This window comes from Mauremys reevesii, linkage group 3 (assembly GCF_016161935.1).
Source record: "Mauremys reevesii isolate NIE-2019 linkage group 3, ASM1616193v1, whole genome shotgun sequence".
Taxonomy (NCBI): Eukaryota; Metazoa; Chordata; order Testudines; family Geoemydidae; genus Mauremys; species Mauremys reevesii.
The window spans coordinates 107,675,501-107,698,887 of record NC_052625.1 but is presented as its reverse complement, the minus strand read 5'-3'; the positions used below and the strand labels follow the sequence as shown (position 1 = coordinate 107,698,887).

Genomic DNA, 23,387 nt, shown 5'->3' with positions numbered 1-23,387 from the left:
GGTGAGGTAATATCTTTTTAAAATATCTTTAAGATATAGAAGATAACAAATATTACCTCACCCACCTTGTCTCTATAATATCCCTGTCCCCACTCTCCCCTTCTCTAAAATGCTATTGTTGCCGATACTGAGTTGGGAGGTGGGGTTGTCTCTCTTAAAAAGGGCCCTCTTCTACCTGTACAAGTTAGTCTCTGTGTGAGGAACAGCAGAGTATGTCTGGCCAAGGCCACTAAAGGAGGCTGAAAAATGGAATTTCCCTCTAATGGGAAGTTCCAAATTTTTTCAAAAAAAAATTTAATCTCAAATTGAGATGAAAAGTCAAAATATCTTGGGATTTTTTGATAAATTAAATATTCTAAAATATTTCTTTTCAATAAGGACAAAACATTTCATTTTTACTTTGTTTTGACTTTTACATTATAACAGAAAAGTCCAGTGAATTCAAAAACAAAACAATGTGATCTTCTTGAAATGAAATATTTCAACAATGTCCCATCAACATTTGGACAATATATTTAAAATGTTTCAGTTTTGTCAAATCAGCATTTTTTTGGACGGAAAACTATTCCACTGGCAGATTTTTGAACAGCTCTAATTAAGAGTAACCTCCACTTGAAACTAAGGGAGGCTTTTTAGATGGGAAAATAAAAATTATGCAGGTTGGCACTTTCTTGTGACAGTGGAATTAACTCTGAAAAGTACCATCAGAGATGTAATGACCAAAAGTGGGTAGGTTCATGAGTTTATGTTGCATCTATAAGAAATCCCCACTATCTGATGCTTAGCTGGAATACTGATTCACTACAGCAATATTCAGCAACATTCTGTGGAGAAATAAATAGCCCTAGTAACAAAAATGGCATTTTCACATGTGTTTGTATGTGTCTTAGGAAGTACATATAGGAAAAAAAGTTTTATAACAGATTGTATAACCAATGTATAAACATCCTTTTCTCTATGCATGAATTTCACTGGCACTTCAAATGCATGTATAAAATGGAATGTCATATTATGTGAAACAATTTTATATGTATATATGTTTTAGAAGTTAATACAGAACAATTTAATGTCCTCCATCATATCAAATGTTACTTTCTACCAACCTTATTATCTAGAATGATGTGTCAAGAGTGTTCCATTAATATGGATTTGAAAGTGAGCAGGGACGGCTCTAGACATTTCGCCGCCCCAAGCAGGGCAGCATGCCATGGGGGGCGCTCTGCCGGTCGCCGGGAGGGCAGCAGGCGGCTCCGGTGGACCTCCCGCAGGCGTGCCTGCGGAGGGTCCACTGGTCCCGCAGCTTTGGTGGACCACTGGAGCCGCGGGACCAGCGGACCCTCCACAGGCACGCCTGAGAGAGGTCCACCGGAGCTGCCTGCCGCCCTCCTGGCGACCAGCAGAGCGCCCCCCACCGTGGCATGCCGCCCCAAGCACGGCGCTTGGCGTGCTGGGGCCTGGAGCTGCCCCTGAAAGTGAGTCCCTGGCCACATGTCCCAATAGGATGTTTATATTATCCAGATCCTGATAAAGTAGCCTTGATTAAACAGATTGACAGGGAAGACTGCCACCTACAGAGACTATATTGTAATATATATGCAAGTACTATTGGCTAGCCTTGACTTTGCATATCTCCTTAGATCTTACAAGATCATAGCATAAAAATGGTATGTACTACTAAACCAATGCACAAAAGGCAAATAGAAATTGAATCTCTTTTCTCCCATCCTACCCTGCTGGAAGTCAAAGGCATATTTTCCCCATTGCTAGGATGACTTTCAGTTCATTGTCCCCACTGTCCTGTATCACAGTGATTTACCTCGAACACTGGTAGTAACATGCCACTTCAGGGACTAGCAAATTCATTCCTAGGTCAACTGCAAAGTGAGCAGGTGATGAGGTCACTATACCCTCTGCTACCCAGGCAGCAAGAGATAGGGCCCAGAGAACCAAACCAGGTCCCCACCAGAACGCTAAACTCAGGATCACCAGGGAGCTCGATACCAAACCTTTTTAATAAGAAAGGCAGTTGAAGTGTTCAATTACTCACTATCAAAGTACTCTGAATACATCCATTAGATTGTTTCCTCTATAATAGTGTGGGGGTGGGGTGGGGTGGGGTGGGGAGAGATCATGGATTTGATTTGCCTGTGAATCAGCAAGCTATTAATTACCAACTTTCCGTAGCTCAAAAGAAGTATCAAACTGGTGTCCAGCTGCCAGTAGGAGTACTGCATAATTAATTCCTGATTGCAATGTTGGCTCTGACTCAAATGCCTTCTTGAACCTAGAAAAAACAAACACACAAGTTTACTTTCTAAATTACTCACTGGGTGGCAGGGAGGGATAGCTCAGTGGTTTGAGCATTAGCCTGTTAAACCCAGGGTTATGAGCTCAATCCTTGAGGGGGCTATTCAGGGATCTGGTGTTTAAAAAAAAAAAAAAAGGCTGGGGATTTATCCTGCTTTGAGCAGGGGGTTGGACTAGATGATCTCTAAGGTCCCTTCCAACCTTGATATTCTAAATAATGCAATCTAACAAGGAGATAATTACAGATTTAGGTACTATAAGTACTGAGCTTCTGTTTGTACAATTAGAACCATCCATACAAATACTATACTGTTCTCCACTCATGCTTCCTGCTTATTTTTAGGAGTCCAACATTTATATATCCTTCTCCCATTTCTCTCTCTCTCTCTCTCTCTCTTTCTCTCACACACACACTCAGTTGACTCACTACCCCCATCACCAAAAAACCCAACATTAAGACTAGTATTTAAAATGCAAACGCTCTTGAATTTTGTCTGTTGAACTTGCTGCTTGATTTACAGAGAGCAGTCTAGAACTCTAATGAGATCAGCAAACAGACCCTGAAAGTCAAGATGAGTGATGAAGACTTAATTTGCTCTGTACTTTGATCATCTGTCTTTACTTTTGCACTGAGACTGAATGAAATGAGGAAGGAAATATATGCTAGCAAAACATTCATTTCTAGTAAAATACAAACAAAAAAATCCTCCCACCAGTCCCAAACTCATATTAACTAGAATGAATAGCTTGGTTGGCATAAAACATTTCACACTCAGGCCTTTTTCTTGCTTTGCTTAGTGCTACAGCTGCTTTGAGGTTTGGAATCCTTATTTCTCTACTGATCTTTTGTGCTACCTTCATCATACAATGGACAGGAAAAGAAAAAAAAAATACTGATGAAATAATAAGAAAAGAGGAACAACATTTTTGTTGTTGTTGTTCCAAATACATAGAAGCCTGTTTGTAAGTACAACTCTGGACTTCTAAACAGTATTTCATTTCTTCTACACAACACTGTCTAAATATGCCCAAGTTTGACCCGTATACCCTTAGTTCTTAAAAATGAAGATAGCTGCTATGCATCTGTTTAAAATGTAGAGACACCCACACAATAAACAGGATAAAAGCACACAGACAAAGGAAATGTAAATTAACCTAAGCAGAGAATCTGCCCATACAGGTGCACCCACCATCCAGAACCTAAAGATTGGAAAAGGACAAGACAAGGGAAGCAAGGGAAGATCTTGTTCGGACCAAATCAGCATAGCAGCTACTTTAAAAAAAAAAATGCAGCTAGAACTTCTTGTAAAAGTCCTGAAAACTGAAGCCTTCGATTTATATACAAGAAAGACATCTCACAGGCAGCGAAAATATCACTACACTGCTTTGTTAATATGTTTTAACCCTGGCCTACCCTGAGAGATCAATTCTGAGGATAACTGAGTTTACTTCTGTAACTGTACTGTCATTCTTTACAGATGCAAGCTAAACTGAAATAACCGTTTTTGAACAGATATGGTTCAAACACAAACGTTGCACCAGTTTAACTAAGCTGATTTCAGTTAAATATGTACAACTGCTGTGTGTATGCAAGCTTTAAATATCACTGGTTGTGCCCACACAGAACTGTGAGCACAAACTTGCACCCCCACTTATTTTGATCTGCAAACTTTAGGTGCAAAGCAGGAGGTCAGGTTTTAAAAATCTGTATCTAAGGTTATGACACCATGTCAAGTGAGGTAATTACAAATGCCACCAAGATAATGAAAACTAATATTTAGGAAAATGTTACAGCACTGACATTGAATTAGAGAGGTAAAAGAGCAAGGATTTGGATAGAAAAGACTGATTTATTGGCGGATCTGATTTACAATATCAGTAATGCAACAGTCTGACAAAAAAAGGGTCAGTTAATTAACCTGTTATCGCTATTCTCATATTTATAGGAAAGGTTTATGTCCTTCCATCTTTTATGTTAAGAAAGGGTACTTCCTTCCCTCTTTATTTCTCTGGAATAGGCCAAACATTTTTCACACTACTAGCTGGTTGTAAAAATGATTCTTTGGCTTTTAGCTAGAGGAAATGTGATTACCAACACACACACACACACACACACACACTCACACACACACACACACACACGCACATACAGCTTTTCACACAAGCATCCAGAATAATATGATTTCATTTTTTCCTCCCACAGAGAGAACAACAAAATTCTGTTTTATAAGTCATAATATACATAATGTTATAGCTACAGTAACAGTGACATTTCTAATGAAATCACTATGTACAAGTCTGCCTATTCTTTCCTGGATGTATCATCAGCATTTCTGCTACTGTGTATTAGAGAACAGATCCTCCTGGGCTACTGAACCAAAGAGTGAGACAGTGTTTAATATTCTTTTATGCACAGGCAGGTAATTAGCTTTGCCACTGACTTGCTTTGTGATCTTGGGGAAATCACTTGACTTCTATGTCCCAGTTCCCCAATCTGTAAAATGGGGATAATAATGGTTACTTCAACATAATTAAGCACTTTAGGATGCCTGGAATTAAAAAGCTCCTTAAGCGTTAAATATTATGATTAATTAAAAACAATTTGAACCTATTGGCTGCTCTTAGGTTAGTTATGTTTGAGCCTCTCACTGCTTCTCTCTTCATAGCTATGAATGAACGAGGAAAAAGGAAATGATTTAACAATGAACTCAATATTATTTATACTACTTCACCCATCATATTGCCCAGTTTTATATTCAAGTCTATCATTTTATCTACCTTAACCTCAGCTCACAAAAAAAAAAAGGGAGGGAGCATTTAAATAACAATCTTGAAAAATCTCATAATGGCCACGGCTCAGAGGAATTAGTGAATGACACTTTTTTTAAAAATCAAAAGTTATGAGCTGTATTCTTACTTTCCAATGTCATTTAAAGATTAAGTAGTAGTCACATATCTGTAATGTATTAGAGGTGTTCAAAAACTGAGATTGTTTACACATACTTCTATCATGAACTGCCCCCTGCACTAAAAGTATACAGAAAATATAGAAAAAAGAAATTTGCTGTTAAATTCTCAAGTGCACTTACACACACACACAGACAAAGCCTGGAAGCTGGTAGTTATAGGACCAGAACTAGAATCTGATATAAAGAACACACACAAGCTAAGCACACATTGTGTACATTTACAAATTCATTGAAAGGAAAGAAGCCCATGATGGCAATAATCTACAATTGAGGCTGATACCTCAGTGTGCTCCTCTCAGCAACTAAAAGCTCAACAGACAAAATAAGGGAGACAGAGCAATGATCTATTCTCATTTAGTGAGAGCTCTCAGTATGTTCGATATGGTATTAAACTACAAAACCAGAGAAAAACTCAGTGCCTGCCCCAAATTAGTCAGACAGTACAGTCCAGGCGCACAACACACAGGACAATCAGTAGCATTTCTTTCTATGTAGTGTAGTGTAGGCACACTACACTGATGGTGTAACCATTTTGTTGTCATGAATATAAGACAGCCATGCTAGTCACAAGCAGGGAAGTCACAAATGAGTTGAGTGGTTCACCCCACCCAAGTGCCGATACTATGTTACACCACACCACATCACACCAACACACATTCTATCAGTTATGTATCATAAAATAAACACTCTTGAATTGAGAGTTTTTAATTATTTTGAGACCATTTTTGCTCTCGCTCCACTGGGACAACTAGATTTCCTTAGTATCATGAGTCCAAATTTATAGACCTCTGAAGGAGAAGAATATTAGAACTAATACTTTTAATACACTTTTAAAAGTGACCTAAGGTAGCTTTTTCTATACATAAATATCATCACAATCTGATATTTCAGGACATTCCTAAGGTAGATTCAAATATTGTTCATCCCATTGGAAAGCAAAGAAATTTCCCTTTTCCAGTGGTAGAAAGCTCCCACTTCTAAACCTACGCAGGGTCACTGATTATCAGCTCTCAAACCTGTCACTGGTCCAGGACTAACTATCGCCCATCCTGGGCTGCAGATTATAGCAATTTAAGGGGGAAATTCCACATCTTGGGGGAAGAAGAAAGGAAAATTCCTAAGGTGAGGGCTATTTGAAGCTACTCGGGGGTAAAGAATGTTATAATAAATTCCTGGAGATGGATTTATGGACAGAGGACTCACTCACCCCAATGAATAAACTATGCTCATGTGATAGAATAAGAGCTTTAATATGGTCATTTTAAAATTGTAAATGATTGGGGTTAGTGCTGTAATACCTCCTTTGTGAAAAATTAAACCTTAAGTAAGATTTGTTTTTTTTAATCCAAAGAGAGAGAAAGAGCAAGAACACTTACCAGGATGTCCCATTGTCTCTGCTTTCTATGTCTGTGAAGCCAGAGTCCAAAAACATATCTTTGTAGATTCGTCCCACCAGGCAGTACATATCTGAAGCGACCTGAGTTTCATGTTGTACCAGGGGTATCATAATTTCTAAAGCTTTCTGTCTATCTCCAGGTAGATTTCGCCTATTAAGAAAATACACAGATGAAACCACTAGAGAACTTCCCAAGATTTTCTTACACTGCATTGATAGGCACATACATTTTTGGCTGGTGAAACATCTCTCTCAGAACCAGGCTATGGACCCTTTTCCCCTTTAGGGAGGGCCACTTTTTTGTATCATTTTATAAACTCTCTCCAACAACATACCACTTTGATCCAACTATTATTTTATGAGAAAAAACAAAACAAAAACCCAGCTGCAGTTCTCAGATTGCATGATAAGAAACACTAAGCAAGTGCACGCTCTTTAATGTATTAGGAGGGAAACAATGATTTTTAATTTGGATTGTAAGGTCTCTTGTCCCCCTCTATCTTTCGAACATAAAATGAATACCCAAAACACATCAAATTCCCAGGAAAATAAAAATAAAAGGACTATGGGAGTAATATAACTCACTAGAAAAATATTTCCTAGAGTACACAACATACTGTGAGTATTAGATACTTCCTGATGACTCATGGTTTGGATACTAATCTTCACTATCAAAGTTTTAAAATTTGTTTAAATATGACTTAATTCTGCAATGAAATAGCAAAATGGTTCATTTCTCAGCACAGAATATTCTCAGTCTTCTTTGGTTTTGCCCATTTGTTTGTTTTTTGGAGAACTGAGTAGATGTCTAGGTTTACATGGTCCAACCTCAGTGCAGGGAGCTGGACATGACGACCTTTTGAGGTCCCCTCCAGTCCTACATTTCTATGATGCTTCCATTAAAGTCAACTGGCAAAAATCCGATAGGCTTCAATGCGAGCAGGATTGGGACCATCATAAAACAAACTCTACTTAATGGAGATGTAATAAGGGAATATTCTTGCCTTTGTGAATTGTATCCTGACTTTGAATCTGCATGGCTGGAATTTGCATCAAGCATAAGAGATCAATAGAGGGAAGCAGATCATACTTTCAGCTATGTCACAGGTTAATTTTTAACTACAAATGCAGCTGAGTCTGAAGAAAAGCCCATGCAGATAAGAACAGTTAGATTGCTTCAGGAGTCTGTTAACTAAAGAATCATGCAATTTTTTTTAAGGCCTTCAGCACTAGGATGGGAGTTTTGCTCAAGTAAGAAATTAGGCCTACAAAGAACACCAAGAAAGAAAAAAGGATTGTGGACTTTCAAGTACAACGGGTCATGTTCATGCAAGCCGCATCACTCCCAAGTTTTGCCTTGATACCTCGATAAGGACTTATTGCAAGTGACCTTCAAAATATTATTCGCATATCAGAGAGACATTTCTTAAAAGCCACATATATTACAGAGCTCTGTTTTCTCAATGTTAGACGTTTAGAGACTAAGGACTTTAGGCTTGTGAACAGAACTTAAAAAAAATTGACTGGGTTAGTTCAAAACTAACAAGTTTCTCTCCCTTTAAGCTAATCACTTGGACTCTGTATTTTTAGGATTTTGTTTTTTTAAAGGCCAAAGCAGGTGCTGAATGGCTTCTCAAAACTGCATCAGCTAAATCTGCAAAAACAAAACAAATATAAAAATACATCAACAATCATTTTTCACACAAGCTCCCTTTCTACAGCAGCTGTGCAAACTCCTGATAAGGTGAGCTAGCCAAAAAGCACATTGTCCCTGCAATGCAAACCACTGACTTGAAGCAACCGTCAAGCTGCTTAGTATAGGATTTGGCACTGGACACCAAATCTGCTTCCTCCATGGTACTCACGAGAGCTCATGAAATGTGGCTGAAAAAGAAAGCTACATAGTAGGACGTTTAAATTAAACGGAACTAAGTGATCTCTAAGTGTTCAATGAAGAAAAAATATCTGCAAAACAATGAACTGCGTTTCAGCAGACGATATATACAGCTTTCTGGAGCACATAAGTACAGTAGGCTATACATCACTGTGCACTCAGCCAACCTATACAATTGTATCGACCTGGTAAGAAAGTAAATAAATAAACTCTGTTCTGTGCACAGGAACTACACAGATTCTCCACCTCCCAAGCACCCCTATTCCAAATTTCAGCCCACCTGTCTCCCCCTTCATTTGGGTCAGCCAGCTCTATGGCTGTTGTAAACTCCATACGTGTTCCAGGATGGAACAGCGGGTTGGTTTCCTTTTTTGTTTTGTGCAGACTCTCCCATCCCTGCTTACTGCTGATGAGCAGTTGGAGGCTCCTGTCTCTGACTGATGGTTGTGGGCAGTCTATGTCTGCATTGCTGTTTTGACCTGTCAGCAGCAGGACTTGACTAATTGTTCAGAGCATTCCTCATCCCATCTTCTCATGATCACCACTGGTGTGAAGAGAAAGGGGGATGTGTTTAGCCACTTTATCACTTTTGGCTGAGCTCCATTATATAACTGTTCATTCTCAGAGAGGGAACTGGGCTGGATAACCCCTCTAGATTTCTCAGCGGGGAGCTATTAGTCTTACCTGGTTGACTGTCTATAACTTGGACATCATAGGACAATGAGCAAAATCAACAAAGCATGAGAATATTTTGCGATGAGAAATGAACCATTTTATGCTTTCATTGCTCTCCTCAGACAGAGGTTTCCACTGTGTTTTTCCTTTGGTTCTTTCTTCCACGATCCACACCCTCCTAAAAACTTGGTTTGTTTCTGACTAATTCTGACCAAGAGCTGCTCTACTACTTCTTAATAACGACCAACACTTAATACCTCATTTCTAGACTAGACGTGAAGGACACTGTTTCTTCCACAATCAACATCATTGCTACTTGCACAAATATTAAGTAACACTTTCAGAAATCTCAGTCACCACTCAGACTAGGCTTAGAAGAGGAAACACCTCATAACATGAATCTCCCAAAAGGGAGAACATTAACACTGAGCATGAGCAGAACTTTCCTCACTGACTTAAGCACACACCATAAAGTGAGACCATATTCATGGCTACCGCTGATTCCAGTTGAATTTACAATCTGGAGAAAGAAAAGAGGTGAAATCATATCTGAACACCTTTCTAGCTACTGTGCAAAAAGCCTATATATCAGATACCATCCTGCAATCAGAACTGCAAAGGTAGATCCTAACATCTGTGAGGAGTCCCATTATAGTCAATGGAGCGTGGAAAGTCATAAGGGTCTGCCTGAGAGGATTATACTCCAGGTGTAGAGCAAAATTTCCAAAAGCACCTAAGTGACTTAGGAGCCTAAGTACCATATTCAAAAGTGTCCTAGATGCTTTTGAAAATGTTACCTGTAGGGTCTAAATTACTATTTATTTATAAAGCACCATAGGTGTCCATAGTGCTTCATGCCGGAAATTTTAAAGTGGCAGGTACATGCCACCAAAGAGTATGATGAGGTTCTTTAGTTATCTGCAAAGTACTGTGCGTATGTATGGCATGCTATAATTAACATACGGAGCATAGTATATATGCTTGCTGTATGATAGCTAGAAAGGGCTTCAAGTATCAGAGGGGTAGCCGTGTTAGTCTGGATCTGTAAAAGCAGCAAAGAATCCTGTGGCACCTTATAGACTAACAGACGTTTGCATGCATTGAGAGGGTGAATACCCACTTCTCTCTTATGCAAGTAGTGGAATTTTCAGGGGCAGGTATATATAAGCAGCAAGAGCAAGCTAGAGAATAGAGAGGTTAGTTCAATCAGGGGAGGAGGCCTGTTCTAAGCAGTTGAGTGAAAACCAAGGAGGAGAGAAACTGGTTGTGTAGTTGGCAAATTCATCAGTTTTCCTCAGGCTGAACAATGCTAGACAGCATTCATTTCCTACAAAAATAATTGTCCCTAATTTTTCAGCTTGTCACCTATAATATCTTCTTACAATAATTCAGGGCTTTGGAGCGGAGCCCAGAGCTGGAGTGCGGAGGAGCTCCGGAGCAGCTGCAGGTTTTTGCCTGGAGCTGGAGTGGAGCCAGAGCACAGCTCCAAAACGCTGCAATAATTTTAATAGATGGACAGTTCTGAATCTCTTTGATGGGGGAATACATGGTGTTCGAAGCTTGTTGCTTTTCTCTGATAATAAAAGCTGATCTTAGCCTTCATTGTTATGAGATTTTCTATATTTCGTGTGAGATAGTCAAAAAACACTCATAGCTGGCCTAACTCTGTTCTCATGGAAGTCAATGGTACAACTCCCATTGACCTGAATGACAGCAGAGCAAGGGAGCAGAGTTCCTTGCTGAGCTCTTTTGAAAATTCCATTTTAATGTCTTGTTCAGTGGCCAGTATTTTTCTGGACTGTCATGCAAAAAAATCTTAGTTTCCTTTTTAACCCGTGAAAGCCATATATAGCACAGCATATGGCACATTATGTATGTGCTAGCAAACAGTGGGAGGGAGATGAAAAGAAATTTTTAAAAATGAAATAAATCTTCTGTCTGATGTTTTGCTTTGCCTAAGGTGACAGGAGGGTTTACTTTTTGCACCCCATTAGCATTACTTATCCTTCTGTCCCCTGACATGGGAATAGATAATAGTTAGACATGAGGCTGTCTAAACCAGTGGGATTGCGACCATGTTGTACCTCCAGCACTCTGACAAAATTATTAATTATTGTGCTGCTTATTAATTTGAGTGCATTTTATGGAACATTTACTTGGCCTTTGTCCCACCTCATATTTTCTGTTTGCACAAAATCAGGTGTGGAAAGCAAAGTTAAATACTGATTTACACACATGGTAAGACGAACTAAACTCCCACACTGAAGGAGAAAGAATGAAGAAGGGTGAAATGGAATTTGAGGGCACAGAAGGGGAAGGAAATTTAGTTGAAAATGAAATTCAGAGAGTCCTGAAAATGCTTCAGTGCAATACATGGGACTAAGACCTGTGTGAGAAGATTCCAGAAGGGGGTCTTGCAATGGGATCACCAGGCCCTGTGGAGAGTTTGAAGTAAAACAATACATCAGATTATTATTTCACAGAGGAGAAAAATTATTCTTACCTGTTTAGTGCAAATGCATAATGAAACTTCACATGGTGATGGGAGGCCAAGTCAAAGGTAGGCAGCTTTTCTAAAGTTTCCACCAGTTTCACAATGGAATCATAATCCTTCCAAGAGAAAGGGAGAATAATGAAGTTGTAAGTGCTTGCTGCCAGAAATGTCTATATAAACTCTGCTTGTAAATTATGGACTGGGAATTTCATACAGAGATCTATTATGAATTCATACTAGGCTTTATGGATTTCAATTTCTTCAATCTCATGTTATGATTGGTGTCATAGTCCGCCACTTATTATAAGGGGACATGGCACTTAACGTGAAAATCAGTGAAGTCATGTCTGCTGAACTACATAAATATAGATTCATATATTCTTCCATGGAACTGGAGCTTTTAGCATTTATGTCCCACTGCTGTGAAATTGGCTTCAGAGGGTGAATCTGTATTATCTTTCATATTTAGACAGACATATTATGTGGTTAATTGTGTTTGAATTATAAAGTACCCTCCGGCTCTTAGTGAAGGTTACTGTATAATTGAATTTAATTATTATTCATCCCTCAATCTTTAAAAAAAAGTCTTAAGTTCATGAGCCTCTGGTGTATTAAGAGACAGTATCACTTAATCTACAGATATAAATTTAAAAACCATAATTAACCTATGATCAAACATATAATTAATTGTAAAGAAGCAATGTATGTAACACAACAAGCAGTCTGTTATTAACCCCTGCCAAGTGAGTAGATGCACACACTGTAACTGCAAAATAAAGCAACACAGCATCAGTCAAAAATTTGTTTTCATTAATTTTAATAGTGTCTATAATGCATGTAACAAAAGCACTGTTTTGTTAATGAACCAGTTGCTTACCACACTCTGTAAAAACACCATATCTTTTACATTGCAGAAGAAGAAGAATTGAAACAACGTATTATTTCTGAACAGCAAGGTCATACCTGAATGTCTCTATAGGACAGCAGCAAATTTATGACGATGTCCGCAGACAAGAGTTCAATATTATCCACTCGCTGTCGTATCCTTGCCAGCTCTGCAGCTAGCTCTTTGCCTGTGTACAGGTTGCGGGCCTTCCTGATATCATTAAGAATGGACTCCCGGAAATATTGGCTACAATTAAACACATTGTTTTAGACATCTGGGGCAAGGACTGTCTTATGTTATGCATTTGTGCAGTACTTTAGTACAGTGGGGCCCTAGCTTATAATTCAATATGAATAAATAAAATAAATATTTTTTAAAATAGTTAAAATAATAGCTTTAGAATACTTTTAAAAAATAGTTACTTTCATTCAAATTATTCCATGGAAATGCTATAGAATTTTAACATGTCCCTGAGGAAACCTACCACCAATATCGAAATCATCCTTAAAAACGTGTGTGTTTCATGGGAGGAGATGAGAGGAGATCTTACCTTGAACTGGCCTGTGCCACCTTCAAGAGTTGAATGAAGCGATCCACCAAAGGTAAACATATTGGCCCAAGAAGCAATTCAAAACTGGGCTGCATTAGCTCTGTTAATCCCTTCATAAAACTGCTATCACAGCAGTACACTTTGTTATGTGGGGTTATCATATATGGAACAAATATGTAGTTACCAGTGCACATCTGTGAAAACAAGATGCAATAGTTAAGACAGTTATTTCTATATTATAGGCCTCAAGTTAGAAATAGTTAATCGCAAAGAGTGAAATTCTGGCTCTATTGAAGTCAATGGGAATTCTGCCATTCACTTCAACTGGGTCAGGATTTCATAGATTCATAGATTCACAGATTCATTTCTCCTAAATGGTTTAGGATTATGCAATTTAATTTTCAGATGGAATATGAGGACCAGCTGAAATATATTCTTTTTGATTTCTGAATTGTTTTCATAAAATGGGTCCTTTTAAGAGCTTCACTCTCACCCTACAATAGCCAGCATATTAACTTATAAGAAAGATTCTTCTAATTACTTTAGTAGCCTGACAGCATGCCCCATGCATCCCAGGCCATCAGCTTAATTGTAAAGTGGAGAGCGAGGTGGATTGTTTTCAAAATGACTTATATTGAAATGGTAGCAGTATAACCCTCTGAGGACTTGGTACACAGTTTAAGTCAGCCCCATAGATGTTACAAGCCATGAACATGGTAAGCCATTTGCATTATCTTAAGATAATTATGTGAAGACAAACCTCCTATGTACTGGAGGGGCGGGGGACTCGGAGCTCCAGGCCAGGGGGGACCCTTAGGCATAGGCATAATTTGACTTCTATTTTGGGGGGGCAAGAGCTGACGGGGTTCTGGCCAGATACCACACGGCAGGGCCCAGGGAGGGAGCGCCACCTCCACCCCCCTGACTGACCTCAGCAGGCCACCCAGGCTGTCTGGGTTGTGGCGGGGTGGCAGGCACAACCAAAAATTATAACTCAAAGGTGGGGCGCTCAGCTCACGAAGTTTGAAAACCACTCAGGGTGCAGGGAGGGGGTATCTAGGGGCTGTGTGAGAGGAGGGGGTAGCTCAAGGTGCAGGGAGGGGGTATCTAGGGGCTGTGTGGGGGCAGGGGGTAGCTCAGGGTGCAGGGAGGAGGTAGCTAGGGACTGTGTGCTGGGAGGGGTGTAGCTCAGGGTGCAGGGAGCGGGCTAGCTAGGGGCTGCGTGCTGGGAAGGGTGTAGCTCAGAGTGAAGTGAGAGTGGTAGCTAGGGGCTGTGTGCAGGCTTGGGAGGTATCTCGGGTTGCAGGGAGTGGGTAGCTAGGGGCAGTGTGTGGGCAGGAGGGTAGCTCAGAATGCAGGGAGAGGGGGAGGATAGGGGCTGTGTGCTCGGAGGGCTCCCCCTGTGGTGGCTGCTCCCCGAGGGCTCTGCTGGCCCCGGAGCTGGGTCCCCACACCCAGGCAGCTCTTACTGGTTGCATGAGCAGTCAAGGGGGGCTGGAAGCTGAGGAGCAGCCGCAACCCACTCCATGGCACCACCAGCCAGAGGAGCAGCTGCCGCACACTGCTTGGCTCTGGCTTCCCACCTATGATCCGGCCAGAGGACAGGGCCTAAGGGGGACTGGAGGAGAGGAGGAGGTGGGGGGTGGAGCTCCCCCCCAGGACTGCCCCTCTCTGGGTAAGGCACTGCAGTTTGGGGGACCAACACCCTTGTGCCCCCCACCAACTCTGCAATGGTCTCAGGGCTTCTGCCTGTGCGATCGCTAAGGCTCGGGGCTTCAGCCCCACATCACTCCTGGCTTCAATCGGGGTGGCGGGGCACCAGGGCTCAGGGAACTGAGGGGTTTCAGACACAGAGCCTATGGCCCCCCAAAAGGGCTCACAGAGCCCGCAGGGAGCCGCAGACCTCCGGTTGAGAACTACTGCTGTATGCCACACGCACCAAAGGAACATGTGTGCATAGATAAGCATGTTGAATGTCTGCATTTCTGAAAGACCACCAAGGGACTCCAATGGGACCAGGATTTCACTCCCAGTTTGTATTCCTTTAACTAGTGAATTGGACATCAAAGCAGCAGGGACACCTTTAGGAAGTAAACTGCATGGGTTCCTGCAATTTTGTGCCACAAACTCATTCCAAGGTTTAGTGGCTCACAGGCCAGCCCACTCTCCTTCTTCAGCAGTGGAAGGAAAGGAGATGTCAGATCACACATATCCTCTCTGGCAAAATGGGCCCCATGCTGTAGAACAATGATGAAAGCTCAATTTTCATGGGTTCATAGATTCCAAGCCTAGAAGAGACCATTGTTATCACCTAGTCTGACTTCCTGTAGAACACAGGCCCTGGAACTTCCTCAAAATCATGCCCACAGCAGATCTTTTAGAAAATATCCCATCTTGATTTAAAAACTGCCAGTGATAGAGAATCCACTATGACCTTTGGTATGTTCTTCCAATGGTAAACTACTCTCTGTTAAAAATTTACACCTTATTTCTGGTCTCAATTTGCCTAGCTTCAACTTCTAGCCACCAGAATGTGTCATACCTTTCTCTGCTAAACTGAAGACCCAGTTATCAAATATTTGCTCCCCAAGTACTTACAGACTGCAATCAAGGCACCCCTTAACCTTCTCTTTGTTGAGCTAAAAGGATTGAGCTCCTTGAGTAACAGTATATCACTATAAGTATGTTTTCTAACACTTAAATGCTTCTAGTGGCTCTTATCTGAACCCTCTCCAATTCATCAACATCCTTCTTGAACTGGGGACACCAGAACTGGACACAATATTCCAGCAATGACCACACGAGTGACCAACACAGAGGTAAAAGAACCTCTCTACCCTTACTCAAGATTCCCCTGTTTATGCATCCAAGGATTGCATTAGCCCTTTTGGCCACAGTGTTGCACTGGGAGCAGATGTTCAGCAGATTATCCTGGGAAGCAGTGAAACTGAAAAAGATCTGGGAGTCATAGTGGATCAAGCTCCCCATCCTGGCCTATATTCTTTGTTCCTAGATGTATACATTTACATTCAGCCACACTAAAACGCATATTGTTTGCTTGTGCCCAGCTTCCCAAAACTTTCAAACTCGGGAGCCTAAGCTATACCCACCAACCAAATGCGCATACACGCAATATGAATTGTACACAAAACGTGTATTTGTGCATGCAAAACTGGTTTCTGAACATTAAATTGCTGGTTTTATCTGTATAAATCTGTGTTTTGTGTACATAAACTCTGGTTTGTAAACATAGTTTAGGAAATTATGTTTGAAAATTTAGCCCATTATATTGAGATGAGGCAGATGGTACGATGGTGGACTCTAGAAAACCCTAAGAGAGAGGCTGACCAACTAGGTTGGACTGCTGAAAAAGTATCCAACACCTTACTAGACATTATTATTAGTACAAAGTATTTTCCAGGTGGGGTCCCACTGTGTGAGGCACTGCACAAACATAATCTTAGGCCTTACCCCGAGCAGTTTACAATCTAAATAGACCAAAGAGACAAAAGAGGGGAGAGGAAACAGACATACACAGGTGAGTTCAGTGCTGAACCTGGTGTACTCCCAGACCAATAAGCTAACAACCAGACCACACTGCTTTCTAGGACTATTATCTCTATTCAACAAAGAATGAAGGTCCAGAGCGATAAAGCCATTTGCCCAAGGTCACACAAGAAGTCAGTGGCAGAAGCTCTCCCAGATTACAAGCCAATATCTGAACCACATGACCATTCTTACTCTCAACATCCAACACTGGTTCCTTCTGAAAAACAAAAATTTAGTGAATAGATTTTTTTTCTACTTTTTTGCACTTCATTTACAATCTTAAACTAAGTGACCTTCTAGGCAGTCTGGAAATATTTAACTTTTAGTCCCAGACTTGCTAAGTACAAAGTTTAAATTCACTTAGAGTGAAAGTCGCACCCAATTCAGATGGCTTGTGAAAGGCCCCAGGCTCCACTTCTGACCCTACCTGAGAGCCTGAAAGGGGCTATGTGATGTATAGGGGTCACGGTGGATAAAAATCAATGTTTTTTTAAAAAATAAAAAAAATTGTTTTTATTTAAATTGGATTTTTTGATAAAATGCTTTTTGAGGAAAAACATACCTAAAGATAGTTTTAATTAAGATATCTTTGAGTTATAATGTATCTCATCATGGAATAGGGATTATAAATTCTAATTCTATAGCATGAGACAATATATTCATGTAATGTTTAAGAAAAGCCTTGTAAATGAGTTCAAATAGTTCACAGATTAGGGACCCAATTTTATGGAGTTCCACAGGCTTCTGTATACATTATTTTAGGTTAATCTTTCTATCTATCCAATGGGATTCAGTGCTCAGTCTAGAAGATACCATCAGAGATGCTTAGTTTTAAAGTTCTCAGACTGTGGATTTGTATATCCAGAGGTAACATGCTTGTTAACAGCAAACATGTTTTTAAATAAATACATAATATACAGAAGTGAGAAATAACAGACCTCAACTCTACTGTCCCTCTGCAAATTTGGGTACACAGAGTCAATTCCTTACCTCTCTCTGAAAGAGCAAAGTTTCAAAAAGTTCAATGAATAGAAGATTATTGGGGGCAAAAGAGATCTGGACAAGGAAAAGAAGTCTGGAGATAAATGTGAGAAGCAAGGGACATATGCTTGTTTTGTTAAAATATTATATGTTTGCTGTTGAAATAAAAAATCCAGAATACTTAACGTTGTTGCTTAGTTAAATAAAACAATTTAAATGTCTGTCTGGTGATGTTCTCCTCCTAATACAGCATGGCAAAAAACTCCTCCTAATATGAATGATTAACCTGTTGAATTGGAGATAGTTCACCTCCCAATGACTTCATAAATATCGGCTTCAATTACCTTTGCTAAATGAAATAACCAAACAATCATTCATTTTCTGATATAGCTGTAAAATTAATCTGAAAAGTTTTCAAAATAAATCACTGTCTAAAAATATATAGTGTGTACCTTCTAAAATGAAACCTACAGCTATCTCTGAGCTGTGAAGAATATGTATTAAGGTTATATCAACCAACAAGAATGCACTTGTATGTAGAAAACCATGATTAAATTGAGTCTTCCTGACTAGTGATTTAAATCATGATTTAAATCAAATCCACTCTGGTAGGGGTTTACTGGGGATGAATCTACAAACCTCCATACAACTACAAACCCCCTAGCTGAACACTTAGGTCATGATCCTGCATTTCACTGTGCATGGGCACAGCAGGGCAGTGGCACACCCAGGAACATAGAATTGCAGGACCAGGGCCTTACAATATTTAATCAGCAGCAGTGGCAAGCAAAGTTTTGCAACCTAGGGTTGATGGGTCATGATTGGGGGTGCCTGCATTCCTCTGCTGCTGCTGCCTCCTCCTCGCCCCACTGAGAGGGCACCGACCACCCACAGCAGCACCTTCTGCACCCGGAACCACAACCCTAATCCCAGGCTTGTGCAGAAGGGAGGCTCGGGGTAAAGGGAAAAGGGGAGGGGTGTGCCAGATAGTAAGCCTGCCCTGCACTCACCCAGCAGTAGTAGTTCCCGTCCCATGGGCTAGCTCCCCACTCTGGCCCTTGCGGCTTGGCACACAGGGAGGGACAGCTCAGTGGTTTGAGCACTGGCCTGCTAAACCCAGGGGGCCATTTAGGGATCTGGGGCAAAAATCTGTCTGGGGATTGGTCCTGCTTTGAGCAGGGGGTTGGACTAGATGACCTCCTGAGGTCCCTTCCAACCCTGACATTCTATGAACAATCTATGAACAGTGCCACTCAGGTTGGCCCGACTGCCCCTCTGTCATGGTGGCCAGGCCAAATCTGAGTGAGTGGCATTGTGACATGTTATCCCTTGCACCATGTTGCAGTGCCCTGAGCAGGGAGTCACACCGATCCCTGTGTGACAGGAGCCCCTGTTGTCAGGTGACAAGACATTACATACACACCTAAAGGCCACGGGGGTGGGGGTGTCATTGTCTTGTTCTCCCTATTAGCTCCACCACTGAGGAGCAGCAGCCAAGGAGTACAACAAGCATAAGCCAAAATGGCTTTTATTCACCAGAGAGCTACAATCACACCCAGCGACTGCAGTGCAGACACACCAATAATGCTAACGGATGTACCCTCTTGGAAAGGTGGGGGGCTTTAGCCCAACAGCCATGTTCACAAATGAAGAGAGGAAAAGAGGTTAGCCAGGCATAATGGTTAACCTTCCCCCTCCCTCTGCTCCAGTTATGGGAGAAGGAAAGGCAGCAACTGGCCTACGACCAACACAGGAAGTGAAGGGACATCCTACTTCTAATTAACTGTCTTTTCTTAGGAGGAGTGTTGGGGAGACAAAACTAGGAGAAAGGCTTATGTGGCTGGCAATTTATTCTTAGGGTATTTTACTTCCTGATGTTTATTCAGAGAATTAAAAAAAATAAATAAATAAAACTGTGACTAGCTTGTGAGGAAGATTCTGAGACCTCTGGGACATTGTCAAGTGGAGTTTTTAAATAAAAAACAACACTGGAAAAGGATGTTTTTCAGCTTTTGAAACCCACAAGACTCAAAAGCTCATTCTGGTATGATTCTTGGATCACTTCCAGAAATAGAGTACTAACCCCTTCATAACCTTACAAACAGGAAAGCTGCTCTTTCTTTAGTGTACCTGAGTGCTTTTCATTCATTTTTGATCAACAGTTGTGGAGAACCCAATACTGAATTTACTTTTTTGCACCAATATAATTTTGAATGGAATAATAAAGCAAGCAAACTTATAGTCACACACATTTTTACTGTTAAATACAAACAAACAAACAAAAAAACCTGCTCAACTTGCATTGCCTGAAATGAAATATATAAATTTACTTTTATGGCCCTCAAGAAAGCAGCAAGCAAAGAATACAGAAAATTGTTAGACCTGAAGAAGAGCTCTGTGTAAGCTTGAAAGCTTCTATCACCAACAGAAGTTGGTCCTATAAAAGATATTGCCTTGTCACTCGCCATGTCACTACCGACATGAATATGACACAAGGCCCAGTTCTCAATTACACGAGTGCCCTTTCTTTGCCACTCTGGCATTGTAAAGGAGCCTTTAAAATGGGTAGAAATGGCACCCCGACAATACAATTGGACAAAAATTCCATTTTCCAATCCACCAGGTGGGTGAGGTAAAATCTTTTATTAGACCAGCTTCTGTTGGTGAGAGAGACAAGCTTGCGATCTTACACGGAGCTCTTCTTCTGGGAAGCTTTCCAGTCAGCTCCATTTAGAATCCCATCATTACTGAAGTCAGTGGGACGACACACATACAAAGATATGCACATGCTGGACTGCGGCCAAAATTTTCAGCACGTTGCTGAATCAGGCCTCTTATTAAGAGATTATCCATATTGTTGTAAAACAGGATGTATTTCATCAAACCAGTCAGACTAATTAGAAAATGGAAGCACTAGGAGGAGTCAGTAATGTGTGAGCAAATTTTTAATGCCTAGTGACTAAACAAGTGATTCATTCAAGTGTTTTAAGTGATGTCTTTTTACAATACCCTTTCACAGCTCACTGCCTACTATTACACAACCTTCAAGGCTTATTCTCTGAGCATTTTTCAGATTAAATCTAGTACCTAGAACTATGAAAACTATCAGAAGACTTTGTGTTGCTCACAGCTAGAAGTGTCTGTATCCAACACTCCTTTTTGTCTTGCTTTTTCATCCCTTTAAAAAAAAGCCCCATCTCTGTTTCTTTAAGATACAATAAAAGTTCCTAGTATTCACTTTAATTACATTCTGAACATTAGAAGGAGGAAAGAAAATCTACATTCCTTTCATTATTCACATCACATATAAAGCCCCTTTATCCTCCACACAGGTTGTTCCTACATAGAGGGAATGGAAAGTCAGTATAATCTGATTCAGAGATCATGTCTTCTGATGTGATTGAAAGCACCTCACGCAATGTGGGCACTGCCATGTTCTAAATAAAGAAATAAATAGCTTATTTGGCATGCTGTGTGTCAATGTAGGAATTGACATCCTAGGGAAGGGGCTAGGGGTTCATCCCAACAAACCCACAAATTTGGAGGATTCACCCCAGGCAAGAGGCAACCTCAACCACGGTCTCCCAACCTCTTGGGTCCCTGACAGCATACCTTCTATAGAGATCCCCTATCAGCTATCTCCAGGATCTCACCTGAGGAAAGGCGGAATCTGCACAGGAGGAGGAGTCTTCATTAACTTGCAATGCTTTGCCTTCTGGGCTGAGAAATCTGCCAGTGCACAGCCAACCAGCACAGCCAGAACCCCCCAAATTTAGCTTTTTATTTTCATCTGAGGGAAAAGTTGCCAACAGTCTTGGTAATAGGAACTACTCTCCCTATGGGTTCACTCACATTATGATTCACTTCAGCTTTCTGCAATCCTTCTGCTGCCTCTCTTGAGGCATATCTATGATTATTTCAGTGTTTCTGATGTAAATTTGTCAAAGACGGCAGCTCTCTGACTACACATGGTGCCGTGTCTAACAGATGGCATAACCCTAAAACAAGTTATTAAACCTGTTTTCCCAGAGAATTTTCAGTAATCAAATCATCTTACCATGTGTTGATGTTACAATGAATACAAATACACAGTATGGGCGTTTCTACTCCCACTGAAGCGAATGGGAGCTTTGCTATTGACATGAATGGGGACAGCACTGGAGCCAAGACAAAGTCAATTAAAGAGCAGGGCACATTAAAGATATCAGGAATGACCTATAAATCATGTCCCACTTTCATTCGGTGTCCAGATTTAAAGGTACATTCTCACCTTGTATCACACATGAAATGATCACTGTGCATTTCATATGTGGAATAAGGGAAGAATAAGCCCCTTAGTCTTTATAAAGCCTTGGTGTGCCACAAGTCCATATAGGAGGACTCAGTGTCTGATTTTGATGGTCTCCACTCCAGATTTCCTCATAAAAGAGTCCTAGATTCTTTCAAGGAGAACCCAGGTAACAAATAAATCAGTCAATGAACTCAAAATATCAAAGAGTAAGCAAGGTTTACTGATCTAAATTCACTTTACTGAACAAATCAAAAATATCCTACTGTATTTACACAAGGTTACACCTTTCCCTTCCTTCCCTTACACTCCCTTTCATACACCCCATCTCTCTTATTTTATATATATATATAAATAAATAAAATTCAAAAATAAACAGAGTGGGTCGCACTACCTATTATTTAGGTTACCCAACCCTTCCTGTCACAATATCCTGTTTTAAGGTGCTTATAACGTTGCCAATCTTCAACCATTTGTGATGAAATTGTGCAGCCTGGGTGAGATCTAGCCCAGGCTGATATATATTATATTTTGAAAACCTCAGCTAAGAGCTGAGCTGTCCCCAAGGATAAGGCAAAGCTGTTGTTTTGAAGTGTTAATGTTCTGGTGCCCCCATGCCTTGGAGCAGGGGCTTGAAATTTGGTAGGAAGTGGGAGCCCTTTCATTGAGGGTGTGTCTGTTGCTGTTCCTGCAGGGAAAAAAACACCCAAATTTGGCCAAATTATAAGCCTTTGAAAAATTACAATTCACTCATGCTCAGGAGAGACTTCTTAGAGGATTCCATCCTCACTGAGCAGGGTTGAGCCTCTTACAGCTCCTAGCACTGAGCAGACTGCATGCACCATCCCCATAGAGCAACTGAACATGCTCCCTCCAAGTTCAGTTACGTGCACAGTGTGGACCTGCTCTGGGAACAAATCAGGGTTATGTAGTGAAGGAGACTGTTGTCTTTAGGATTCCTGCTTCATTTGTTGCAGAAGACTGAAGGTGTTTAGTGAATGAGATGAGGATTGCAGGAAGAGAAAGGGCAGTCTTATGAGTAAGGCAGCTGAATTCCACCCGGGCGGGGAACTGGATTCTACCCCTGCCTCTGCCATAGAGTTCCAGTGTGATGCTAAGCAAGTCACTTAAACCAAACTTTCCACAGATGGTCACTAATTAATTGTGTGTGCCTCAGTTTGAGACCCTGGGGTTTGATGTGCAGAGAGCTGACCACTCACAGCTCCAACTGAAATCAACAGGAGCTGTGCTTTGAACATGTAAAGTGCTAAGTACTCTGAAGAATCAGGTTCCTATGTGTCTCAAATTGGGCACTCAAAATCAACAGATACTTTTGACCTTAATCTTTGTGGCTCAGCTCCCCATCTGTAACAAGGGATAAAAGCACCCCCACATCTC

General features: G+C 40.8%; 1 protein-coding gene across 5 annotated transcripts in view; it reads right to left on the bottom strand.

Moving 5' to 3' along the window:
- MAP3K5 (mitogen-activated protein kinase kinase kinase 5) overlaps positions 1-23,387 on the bottom strand; it is a 180,503-nt gene that overhangs the window by 66,201 nt on the left and 90,915 nt on the right. For all 5 annotated transcript variants that reach the window (XR_005597031.1, XM_039532599.1, XM_039532598.1 and 2 more), the window contains 5 exons: positions 13,172-13,365; positions 12,699-12,867; positions 11,745-11,851; positions 6,653-6,823; positions 2,172-2,284 (listed from right to left, as the gene is read on the bottom strand). Coding sequence is in view for 4 of the 5 variants with exons in the window: in XM_039532599.1 (XP_039388533.1) it covers positions 2,172-2,284; positions 6,653-6,823; positions 11,745-11,851; positions 12,699-12,867; positions 13,172-13,365 (754 nt within the window). In the remaining variant the exon portion in view is untranslated. The remainder of the gene's footprint in view (positions 1-2,171; positions 2,285-6,652; positions 6,824-11,744; positions 11,852-12,698; positions 12,868-13,171; positions 13,366-23,387) is intronic.